Genomic DNA, 12,533 nt, shown 5'->3' with positions numbered 1-12,533 from the left:
TCTCTCGCGGGAGACTGGCAGGCTCACAGAAATCATACAGTTGATGTAATCTAATGATGGATGGACATTTCCTTTTCGGTAAGAAACTGGCGAGTGACACAGGTATTACAAGTCCTACTGTTGCATATTGGGAAACCTCTTCTCTATTGTAGAGTAACACATTTCAAGCTACTGACTGTACGTCCGCTCCGGCTCAGTTATGCTGGAAAGGGTCTCGGTCACAAGAGTGACCTCAATTAACCTTAAGGTCTACCACACATAGCTTCTGTTTCTTTCTTATTAACACATATTAACACTATAGTATTTCAATGGTGTGCTGCCCTGGGGTGGTAGGGCTTGAGACGACTTTGTGGGGTCCACTCCCTGGACATATGCCTAGTATTAGGGACCTCCAGCAATAGAGCCGCCGTAAAGTGGGCTGGAGGCTTATCATATCTTTTGCAAAAGATATGTAACCAAGAGCTCTAAATTTTCTATTATTATATAGTGTATAGTTCTTGTTACTAACAGCCAGCAGAGTGCGTGGGAAAAATCCTTTTGTTTTTCTTGTCTAGAGTAACCCCCCTTCTGCAGCACCTGAGGAATGTTACCAGCTTGATTAGAGCAGTTTGCCATTATTTATTGCGGTCTACCACACACCGCAGGTTCCCACCATAGGCGATAATGGGAATTTGTTTCCCAATTACTGGCTATGCGCTCCACTTTATTGGCAGGCCGGGAGCACACAGCCAATCAGAAGAGCACTGACATGGCGCTCCCTGATTGGCTGGCGAGTCCCCCAGTGAGAAGAGTCATGAGGGGTCCCGGCATTCGGGGAAAGGGAGTCCATTTGTAATCATGGATCCCCTTCAGTTGTGTAGACAGGGTTTTTCGCGTTTTTTTTTTTTTAACACCTGGATGCCTACAAGGATGAAGAGGACAGATCTACACTGGATTAGGGGAGTAAAATTTAAATTAATAACTAGACAAGAGGACCAAGGGGCTCCGTGGGACACTAGGTAAGTATATGTGAGTGTTTAAGTGTTCATGTACGTTTTATTAAAATTGTACTTTAACGTTGTGTGTTTCCTATGTTTTTTTAATATTTCTTTTAATGTGGAAATACAAGTAGCAGCGGGCCCTTTAATGCCCCGCATGCTGGTACTTGTGGTTCTCCAAGTACCAGCATGCAGGGGAGGCTTGCTGGGACTTGCAGTTCCACAGCAAAAGAATATAATCTTTTTTTTTACACATGGGCTATCAACCTGCCATCCACAGCCCATGGATGGCAGGGACAGCCCTGGGCTTCATCCCTGGCCCATGGGTGCCTGTAGGAGGGGGGGGGGGCTAAATGTTGGGTCCCAACTCCCCCAGGGAACCCCGCCCAAGGGTGACTAGTTGGGAGGGTGTAATGTCACAGCCGCAGGGACCATTATAAATGTTTCCCCTGGCTGTGGCATTATCTCCTTGGCTAGTGGAGCCCGTTGCTGGTTTCAAAGATACGGGGGGACCCTTACGTCCTTTGTCCTTCATATTTTTGGAACCAGGACCTGTCCTGGAGACCGGTGCTGGTTGTTAAAATACTGGGGAACCCAACGCACAAATTTCCCGGTATTTTAACAACCAGGACAGGCTCAAAGGGACCGTGGCTTGTTATACTAAGGAGGGGGGACCCCACGCAATTTTTTTTTTCTTAAACTATTTAAATACTTTACACTTTACACAATTAAGCCCCACACGGATCTCACTGATCCGGCCGGGCTTCATTGTGTTATGTCCGGCAGTGTTTTATTTATCTCTCCCGTAAAACACTGGCTGACAATACGAATTACATCGGCGAACTCTAATAAAAAAAAACATGGTAGTTTAGTAAATTACTGTGTTTTGGTTTTTTCTTAAAGTTGCAATCTGTCGGCCGAGATTGATCTCGGCTGAAAACGGCTGCAACACGAATATTAGTAAGTTTACCCCTGTGAGTTTTATCACCAAAGAATGACGCTGCCACACCCATCAACGAGTACATGCTATCTTATATAGCAAAAAAAGGGTTTTAATTACCTACCGGTAAATCCTTTTCTCGTAGTCCGTAGAGGATACTGGGGTTCCATTTAGTACCATGGGGTATAGATGGGTCCACTAGGAGCCATGGGCACTTTAAGAATTTGATCGTGTGGGCTGACTCCTCCCTCTATGCCCCTCCTACCAGACTGTGCCCGAGGAGATGGATATACTTTGAGAAAAGGACAGATGAGAGAGTGCTGAGATTCCGAAACCAGCACACACAAATCAGAGGAAAGCCATGCTAACCCAACTTTAAACAGGAACAGCAACAGCTGAACCAACAATACTTAACCAAGTAACAGTGCAGGAAGAACGAAGCACCGTGCAGGCGCCCATTATCCTCTACGGACTACGAGAAAAGGATTTATCGGTAGGTAATTAAAATACTATTTTCTCTTAAGTCCTAGAGGATACTGGGGTTCCATTTAGTACCATGGGGATGTACCAAAGCTCCCAAACCGGGTGGCAGAGTGCCGAGGTTCCTGCAGAACTGATTGACAAAACTGAAGGTCCTCAGAGGCCAAAGTATTGAACTTGTAGAACTTAGCAAACGTGTTCAAACCTGACCAAGTAGCTGCTCTGCAGAGCTGTAAAGCCTAGACACCCCGGGCAGCCGCCCAGGAAGAATCACCGACCTAGTAGAGTGGGCCTGTACAGATTTTGGAACCGGCAAACGTGCCGTGGAATAAGCATGCTGGATAGTGAGCCTGATCCAGTGTGCAATTGTCTGCTTTGAAGCAGGAAACCCAATTTTGTTGGGATCATATAGAACGAACAGCGAGTCAGATTTCATGTGACAAACTGTCCTCTTTACGTATACCTTCAAAGCACTCACAACATTCAAAGACTTTGAAGTAGTGGAAGTGTCAGTGATAACCGGAACCACAATAGGCTGGTTGATGTGAAATGCAGACACCACTTTTGAAAGAAATTGCTGACAAGTTCTAAGTTCAGCTCTGTCCTCATGAAAAATTAAATAGGGGCTCGTGAGACAAAGCCCCCAGCTCCGACACACGTCTTGCTGAAACCAAGGCCAACAGTGTGATGGTCTTCCACGTAAGATATTTTACGTCCACCTCCTGTAATGGTTCAAACCAGTCCAATTGGATGAACTGCAGCACCACATCGAGATCCCAAGGTGCCGTGGGAGGCACAAAGGGAGGTTGGATGTGCAGAACACCTTTCAAAAATGTCTGGACCTCAGGGAGAGAAGCCAATTGTTCTTGAAAGAATATGGACAAGGCAGAAATCTGTACTTTTATGGAGCCCAGACGTAGGCCCACATCCACACCTGTCTGCATAAAAAGTAGGAAATGTCCCAGGTGAAATTTCACAGCAGAATATATTCTGCACTCACACCAAGAGACGTATTTCTTCCAAATACGGTGGTAATGCTTAGACATTACACCCTTCATGGTTTGGATCATAGTCGGGATAACTTTGTTAGGGATCCCCCTTCTGGCTAGAATCAGCCGTTCGACCTCCATGCTGTCAAACGTAGCCGCGGTAAGTCCTGATAGACGAACAGGCCCTGTTGCAGAAGATCATTCCGAAGAGGTAGAGGCCATGGATCTACGAGGAGCATCTCCAGAAGGTCCGCAAACCAGGCCCTTCTTGGCCAGTCCGGAGCAATGAGTATTGCTTGAACCTTTTCCCTTTTTATTCTTATGAGAATTCTTGGGATCAGAGGAAGTGGAGGAAACACCATCTGATAGACCCATGGGGTCGTCAGAGCGTCTACTGCCACTGCCTGTGGGTCTCTCGACCTGGAACAATACCGCTTGAGATTCTCGTTGAGACGAGAGGCCATCATGTCCATTTGTGGATATCCCCACTGACATGTCAAGCACCTGAACAATTCCGGGTGAAGGCCCCACACCCCCGGGTGCAGGTCGTGTCTGCTGAGGAAGGCTGCTTCCCAGTTGTCTACTCCCAGAATGAAGACCACTGACAACGCCACAGCATTTTTTTCTGCCCAGAGGAGAATTCTTGACACCTCTGACATTGCTGCTCTGGTTTTCGTTCCGCCCTGTCGGTTTATGTACGTCACTGCCGTCACATTGTCCGACTGGACCTGAATGGCCTGATCGTGAAGAAGATAAGAGGCCTGCAGAAAAGCGTTGTATATGGCCCTGAGTTCCAGAATGTTGATTGGAAGGATGACTTCCTGACTTGACCATCTTCCTTGAAACTGCACCCCAACCTCTGAGGCTTGCGTCCGTGGTCAACAGGATCCAGTCCTGAATTCCAAATCTCTGACCCTCGACGAGGTGAGAAAACTGTAGCCACCGCAAAAGGGAGATCCTAGCTTTTGGCGACAGACGGATCCTCTGGTGCATGTGAAGATGTGATCCGGACCATTTGTCCAACAGATCGAGCTGGAAGGGTCTTGCGTGAAACCCTCAGTATTGAAGCGCCTTGTAAGAGGCCACCATTTTCCCCAGAAGGTGAATGCACAGATGCACCGATATCCGGGTTGGCTTCAGTACATCCCGAACCATTGACTGGATTACCAATGCCTTTTCCAATGGAAGGAACACTTTCTGCGACTCCGTGTCCACTATCATTCCCAGGAATGGGAGCCTCCATGTTGGTTCTAGGTGAGAATTCGGAAAGGTTCAGAATCCACCTGTGATCCTGGAGAAGTTTGGTTGAGAGACCAATGCTGTCCAGCAACCTCTCCCTGGACGGCGCCTTTATCAGAAGATCGTCCAGGTACGGAATTGTCAGGGCCGACTGTTTTTGTGAATCCGTTATCCCTGGACCAACCAAAGGTGTAGGTATGGTGAAAACAGGGAGGACGAAGAAAGTTCAGTTTCATATATTTATTAAAAGACAGAGATTCCAATAATGAGTTAAATGACAATCAATAGTCACCGTATGTAAACTGAAGTACTGCAATGAATGGCATAATGATAAGCTGGAACAGTATTATAGATGCATTGAAGAAATGTTCATACAACTGATTTTTAACAGGCTTGAGAATGAATGCAGAATTGTCCAAATGAAGCAATGATTGGTACCAAACTGTAAGGAGTGTTAACTGGATATTGGAGACATAAATGAATAACTGTAGAGACTTGTACTGAAGCTTAAATGTTAAACTGGAAGTCTGTGAAGAACTGTACTTGAATGAAGCAACAATGAAGATACAATACTGAATGGAATACTTGCAGGTTTGTGAAGATAATACTTTGAAGCACTGTGAAGAGCTGCAGCAGACGACAACGGTGAAGAATGAGTTAAACTGGATGATGAGAGAACGAGAACCAGGAGTAAGTAGAAAGTTCAACAGACTATGTGATTACAACAGGCAGTCACTGTACAAACAGGGAAACCTCTCACAGGACTCCAGGAATCCACTTGTTGCCACTTGGAGAGCGATTAACTAACAGCACAGCAGGGAGCTGGTGGATCTGTTGCGGAGAAGGCTGCAGGCAGACCCCTGAGAGCGGAGGCGATATCAGGACCACTTGAGCCACACAGGATATAAAGGACAGAGCACAGAGCTAAGGCATAGAGTAGATACAACAAAGCATTGGCTCAGAGTAACATAATCCAAACCTAATTAAAGGCAGCACAAGCACGGGATTGGCTAACACTTACCCACAGGTGTTTTACAAGTGCTCACAGGTGCTCATTTGGTCTCCAACATGGCCACCTCCTATACTGCAGACACACAGCGGCGCCTTCGGCCATTCTGTACCCGTACTCAAGGTTCCCAGAACCTGCATCACCCCTGCAGCTGACCACACCGCACCCCCACACGGCCGTACAGCACCGCAAGCAACCGCGCCGGCAACGGACGGACTCCAGAACCCGCAGTGGTGAGTGATCGGTTCGTGACAGGAATTATGTTCACTCCCTGCTTGCAGAGTATAAACATCATGTCTGCCATCACTTTGGTGAACAGCAAAGAAACCCTACACAGTTGAGACTGTTCAACCCCAATGTTAAAACTGTCAAAACTGTGTAACAATCAAGCGCACTGAACTTATCTCCTTTTGATGGGTATCAATTTAAAAATATATTTGCAGCTCCCAATGGAGTACTCTACCTTACTCCAAGCATAAACACTAAAACCATATACCATATAAAATATGTATATTACAAGGAAGCGCATATATATTTTGATCTTTTGATTACAATTATATATTTATTTATTGTTTAATATTCGATTTCTTGTTAATGCACAACATAAAAATAAATAAAATCTTTAAAACACACCAGGGCTGCAATATTGAAATGTCCAGAACTGTGACTATTACCGTCCAAATAACCCTATACCGCTGGAGCTCCAATATAGATTTTTCTTTAAGCACACAAAGTGCTATTTATATAACTCCCCGGTGAAGAGCTGGTTATTTTGTGACGATGTCCGTTATTACTTTGTATCCACAGACTGAAACAGTAAGTTTGGTAGAAACTGCAAGTGTTCACAGTTGTGTCTGCCGCACAACAACTGGTGTCACCCTCTTCTATCCCCACCGCCAATGTTTAATGCTCACCACAGCCGTAGATTGAAACCTCCGTCAGGCTGGATCTTGTGCAGTTGAAGCCGAGGTTTTCCGGCGGGAGCGGCGGTGTCTGCAGCGTCCACAAGGGAAGGGTGTACACTTTCAAAGTTGGTTTCTGGCAATTTCTCCAAATTATCCTCTGGCATAGAGGGATTCCGTGCCGCCTGCTGGTGTTTTAAAATTGTTCCTTAACGCGTTTCTCCGTGCTTTCAATCTCACGGTTTCACCAGAACCTGCATCACCCCTGCAGCTGACCACACCGCACCCCCACACGGCCGTACAGCACCGCAAGCAACCGCGCCGGCAACGGACGGACTCCAGAACCCGCAGTGGTGAGTGATCGGTTCGTGACAGGAATTATGTTCACTCCCTGCTTGCAGAGTATAAACATCATGTCTGCCATCACTTTGGTGAACACCCTCGATGCTGTGGATAGACCAAACGCAGGGCCTGGAACTGGTAGTGACAGTCCTGCAGCGCAATCCGTAGATAAGCCTGATGAGGCGGCCAGATCGGAATGTGAAGGTATGCATCCTCGATATCCAGAGACACTAGGAATTCCCCGTCCTCCAGACCTAAGATCACCGCTCTCAGAGACTTTATCTTGAATTTGAACACTCTTGAGAATGGATTCAAGGACTTGAGATTCAGCATTGGTCGTACCGAACCGTCCGGTTTCGGTACTACAAACAAGTTGGAATAATACCCCTTGTTGTGCATATGAGGTGGAACTGGAACAATGATTTGAGTCTGTATCAGTTTTTGGATGGCATGCTGTAAAGTTATACTTGCCTCTTGTGAAGCTGGTAAGCCTGATTTGAAGAATCTGTGAGGTGGGAGCTCTTGGAACTCCAGTCTGTGCCCTGGGAAATAAGATCTATGACCCAGGGATCCCGGCACGAACTTTACCAGATGTGTCTGAAGAATTTTAGTCGGGATCCCACCTGACAGTCCTTCAGGCATCGCGGTCCACCGTCATTCTGAAGGCTTTGAGGAAGCAGAGCCTGAGCTCTGTTCTTGAGCACCTGCAGTTTCTGGTTTGCGTGGTTTACCTCTTGCGCCTCTGGAGGCCGTAGAAGCACCTCTGGATTTTCCGTTAAACTTGGCTGTCCGAAAGGACTGTAAATTTGAAGCTGAATGAGCTTTCCTGGCTTTGGGAGCTGTGGAAGGAAGATACGTAGACTTACCCGCAGTAGCTTTGGAGATCCATTTGTCTAGTTCGTCTCCAAACAAGGCCTTTCCTGTGAATGGTAGGCCTTCCACACCTTTCCTGGAGTCAGCATCAGCAATCCACTGGCGTAGCCACAAGCCCCTGCGTGCTGACACTGCCATAGCGGTGGTGCGTGCATTAAGCAAACCAATCTCTTTTATGGCTTCCACCATAAAGTTCCCAGAGTCCTGTATATGCTGCAGACAAGGAATCTAACCCCTCAATTAGGTTACCTGACCATTTAGCAATGGCTTTTGTGATCCACGCACATGCAATAGTGGGTCTTTGGGCCACCATAGCAGCTGTGTACAATGATTTGAGTGTAGTCTCAATTTTACGATCAGCCGTATCTTTTAGGGAGGCTGCACCAGGGACAGGCAATACAATTTTTCGTGACAGCCTAGAGACTGATGCGTCCACTATAGGTGAATTTTCCCATTTTTTTCCCATCCTCCAGAGGGAAAGGAAAAGATGAGAGCAATCTTTTAGGAATTTGAAATTTCTTATCAGGATTAACCCATGGTTCTTCAAACAGGGTATTCAAATCCTTTGACGCTGGACTTCTTTTTTACATTAAAATAATATTCCTCACACTCCTCTGACACCTTATCAGGAATTTGCAGAACATCTCTGATAACCTCTATAAGAGCTCTATTCCCTGTGACAGAGTAGCACCCCCATCCCCCCTCCAAATCCACCTCACCCTCTTCTATGTCTAACCCATCAGAGTCAGACTGCAGGATATGGACCAGAGATTGTTATTGCAGACAAATGGGAGGGGACTGAGACGCTGTTTTGCGAACTGAGACTCTATTCATAAACTCATCCACAGTTTGTCTTAAGTATTGCGTCTCTTTCTCATTGCCGGAAAGTTTTGTAGAAATATTTGAGATCATTCCCTTAATGGAATTAACCCACTCCGGTTCAGACCCACTATTATGGGAAGGAGCACTGCCCTGAGTACCCAGTAGTGAGCCCTCTGGTGAAGAGGAACACTCCACTGTACAAGAAACACACTCTTTGCCTGACATAATGTAAATGTGACAAAACACACACACACACACACACACACACACACACACACACACACACACACACACACAGTAGTGACCCCTTTGGTGAAGAGGAACACACTGCAGTACAAGACACACACTCTTTGCCTGATATAATATAATGTGACAGCACAAACACACACAAACACACACAGGAAAAGGTTAAGCACAATTAACCCACAAAAAGCCCTTCAGGAAGACACAGAGTTATTTGGAGCCAGCCCCCACCGCGCCCTTATCGCTAATGCCAAGCTTAGCCGGGTCGCAGACTAAGTACCCTGATAGGTACATTAATAATCGCCACCCCCCCTACTATGACCCACGAAGCAGGCAGGCTGGTGCCAACCAGCCCTACCTTAAAATAACAAACATATAAAATAAATGCAGAAAACTCTTCAGCAGCTTCCATAAGCGTGACCAGCTCCTCCGGGCACATTTTCTAAACGGAGTCTGATAAAAGGGGCATAGAGGGAGGAGCCAGCACACACTATCAAATTCTGAAAGTGCCCATGGCTCCTAGTGGACCAGTCTATACCCCATGGTACTAAATGGAACCCCAGTATGCTCTAGGACGTAAGAGAAAGAACGGTATACATGTCAACGGATAGCACTAAGACCATTAGAAACTCATTTATGGAATTCATCAACTGTCCCAACCCTTGAGGAATGTCTGCTCACAAACTGACGCTGAAAGTTGGAGCCTCTGATATGTTGCTGCAGAACCTCAAAGTCCCCAACTCTGCAACAGATCCCAGCATGAAGAGTGCAGTTCAAACCCCAAGTTATAGAGGATATCATGCTAACAGGTAATGCCACATGACTTTATACCACACATAATGCTCATGTCCAATGACCACCTCTTCAGAAGACTGCAGTTCCTCTTTCAAGCTGTGTCTTGCCATCACTATCAATAAGTCCTAAGAGAAGTTCTTCAAAGTTGCCACAAATCGCTTGAGGAATCCGACCTTCTTATAGGGACAGTTGTAGATTATATGCTTAAGAACCAGCAACAAGAAGGACCTCAACATCCTAACACTTCCGGACGAACCCATAATGATGCTTACAAGGAAGAAATTAAATTATATATACAAATGCATTTTTTAAACTATTAAAATTATTTCTTCAAAAAACCTGTACGAATAATGGGTGACAGCTATGTTTTGTATAAGATAAACTGCATGTTTTCCCAGATCACCAGTAGGACCAGTTCATGACTTTGCACCTACATTAGCTATGGTATTGCTGAAGGGTGATCGGATGGGGTCACTGGATCTTTTCACTTAGATATTTTCTTTAACACATATTTACTGCTATGTGAACTGGAAAGAAGAGTGACAAATCTGTGTGTTGTTACCTTAAATGAGCCAAAGCAGTACTGAATTTTCCGCATGTCCGCCCCTATGTCTAGGGTACTTTGTGGGTCTTGGTCATCAAGAAAACTGTTCAATTGGTCCTCGAGTCTGCAAAAATAAAACACAAGAATAATTCTCACACTATCATCTACAGTATATAATCTCTCTCTAACCACTGTACGTTTATCAGCTTAAACAGTAAGGATGCCAAATAAGTTATTGACAAGGCAACAAAACCCATATTTGAAAACTACTTACTACCTAGTTGTAGTTGTAACCCTCCTTTTCTATACCCACCAACCATGGGCCCCTATAGACGATAATGAGCACCAAGATGATCTTAGATCACAATCCTACATGTCAATCCAACCATAAATCTCACGTTACAATAGAAAGTTTCAAACAAAAAATGTTTGTGAATGAGGTCTGGTTTGGAAACCTGCTCCTTGGGTTATTTCAAGCTGCCATATATCAAATACTATTTAATGCAAACCACAGGTTAATAAAGACTGTGGATTGTGTTCTAAACCAGATCTGATTTTTTAGAAACTCCCTCTCAAGTTGCTCTACCAGTTAGGTAAAGGTCAGATCCGGAATGGACAACAATGTCAACTAAAAGGGTAGGAAAGACAAACTGAGGCCATGGTGATTTAGTCACTCACCACTCTCTCCTCAGAACGCTCAAAGAAGTCCTGAATCACTAAGGTGCCTCACAGGATAAGCCACATTAATACAAGGCCTAGAAACTGTGTTGGGCACATGTCAGCATGCAGAATGTCAACATTCAATATGTTAACACCATAATGTTGAAATGTTCAGAATGTCGATATGCAGCATGTCAACATGTTGAAAATGTCAGCAGATGACACGTGGACATTGAATGTCGACAGTACTATATTAGCTTTAAACTAAGCCGTATGCTGGCCATACATCAGGACGATATCTTTCCAACCAGCCAACTAGTTGGCTGGTTGTAAAGATAATCAGGCAGTGTGTGGGAGCAAACGATTATCAGCCGTTTGCTCCCACACGCTAAAAAACGTCCAGAAACGGTCTGTCCAACTAGTTGGGAAAATCAAACCTGTTTGATTTTCCCAACTCATCGTTCAGGTGTAGGGGGAAATGAACGATAAGTAGGCGGACACCTACTTCTTCATCGGAATCCCTGTCAGACGCAGCGGCTGAGCGGGAGGAGAGAATTCAGTGCCCCTGCTGCACTGGCGCACCTCAACAGTGTTCACCGCCTGCAGCAGCTGTGTCCCCCTGCCTGCACCCCTGTCAGAGGTCACCCGGCACCTACCCTACAAACCCCTGCATTACCAAACCCAGCAGTGGTGTTCCCCTACCCGGACCCCATCAGCAGCGGACACCCGGCAGCTGTCACCCCGCCGGCGATCACCATCCGCAGCAGTGATCCCCTGTCCGCGCCCCATCAGCAGCGGACACCCGGCGCCTGTCACCCCGCCCGCGATCACCAGCCGCAGGAGTGATCCCCTGACTGCACCCCATCAGCAGCGGACACCCGGCGGCTGTCACCCCGCCCGCGATCACCAGCCGCAGGAGTGATCCCCTGTCCGCACCCCATCAGCAGCGGACACCCGGCGGCTGTCACCCCGCCCGCGATCACCAGCCGCAGAAGTGATTCCCTGTCCGCACCCCATCAGCAGCGGACACCCGGCGCTGCTGCATGTCAGCCTTCGATTCTAGCATCTACCTTCCCACCAGGCTGCAGCATATACCCCATTAGAGGTCACAAGCAAACAAACAAGCTGCCCCTGTCAACCCGGCAGCGGCAGCTGTATATACACATGGTATTAGACACACACTGGCATGCACGCACAGACACACTGTGACACGCACGCACACTCACTGTGACACGCACACACTGACACGCACGTGCACACACTGACACGCACGTGCACACATACTGTGACACGCACGCACACACTGTGACATGCACGCACACACACTGTGATACGCACGCACACACACTGTGACATGCACGCACACACACTGTGACACGCACACACACTGTGACACACACACACTGACACGCACACGCACACTGTGACACGCACACACTGACACGCACACACATACTGTGGCACGCACACATACTGTGACACGCACGCACAGGGTCACGGGGGTGTCTCTGCATTCGTGGAAAGGGGTCCCATGTGTAAACATGGGACCCCTTTCAGTCCGTTTGGTCCGGGTGTTCGGTTTGTTGTTTTGCCAAGTACGTGGATTATACTCTGGACCCTGGATCAGGTGAGTATAATTATCTTTTATTTTCAGGTACCCGTGGATTCTACTTGGAGAAGAGAACCGACTGCTTCGTGTCAACATAGGTAAGTATGTG

The 12,533-nt window shown here is 46.7% G+C and overlaps 1 protein-coding gene across 4 annotated transcripts in view; it reads right to left on the bottom strand.

Annotated features, from left to right (window-relative positions):
- The window catches only part of KIF6 (kinesin family member 6), an 873,149-nt gene that overhangs the window by 538,772 nt on the left and 321,844 nt on the right, over nt 1-12,533 (bottom strand). For all 4 annotated transcript variants that reach the window (XM_063918838.1, XM_063918839.1, XM_063918840.1 and 1 more), the window contains exon 11: nt 10,174-10,279. In XM_063918838.1, the coding sequence (XP_063774908.1) occupies nt 10,174-10,279 (106 nt within the window). The remainder of the gene's footprint in view (nt 1-10,173; nt 10,280-12,533) is intronic.

The sequence above is a fragment of the Pseudophryne corroboree genome, chromosome 4 (genome assembly GCF_028390025.1).
Source record: "Pseudophryne corroboree isolate aPseCor3 chromosome 4, aPseCor3.hap2, whole genome shotgun sequence".
Classification (NCBI taxonomy): Eukaryota; Metazoa; Chordata; class Amphibia; order Anura; family Myobatrachidae; genus Pseudophryne; species Pseudophryne corroboree.
Note: the sequence above shows the minus strand (reverse complement) of the source record. Positions and strands in the feature narration are given on the sequence as shown.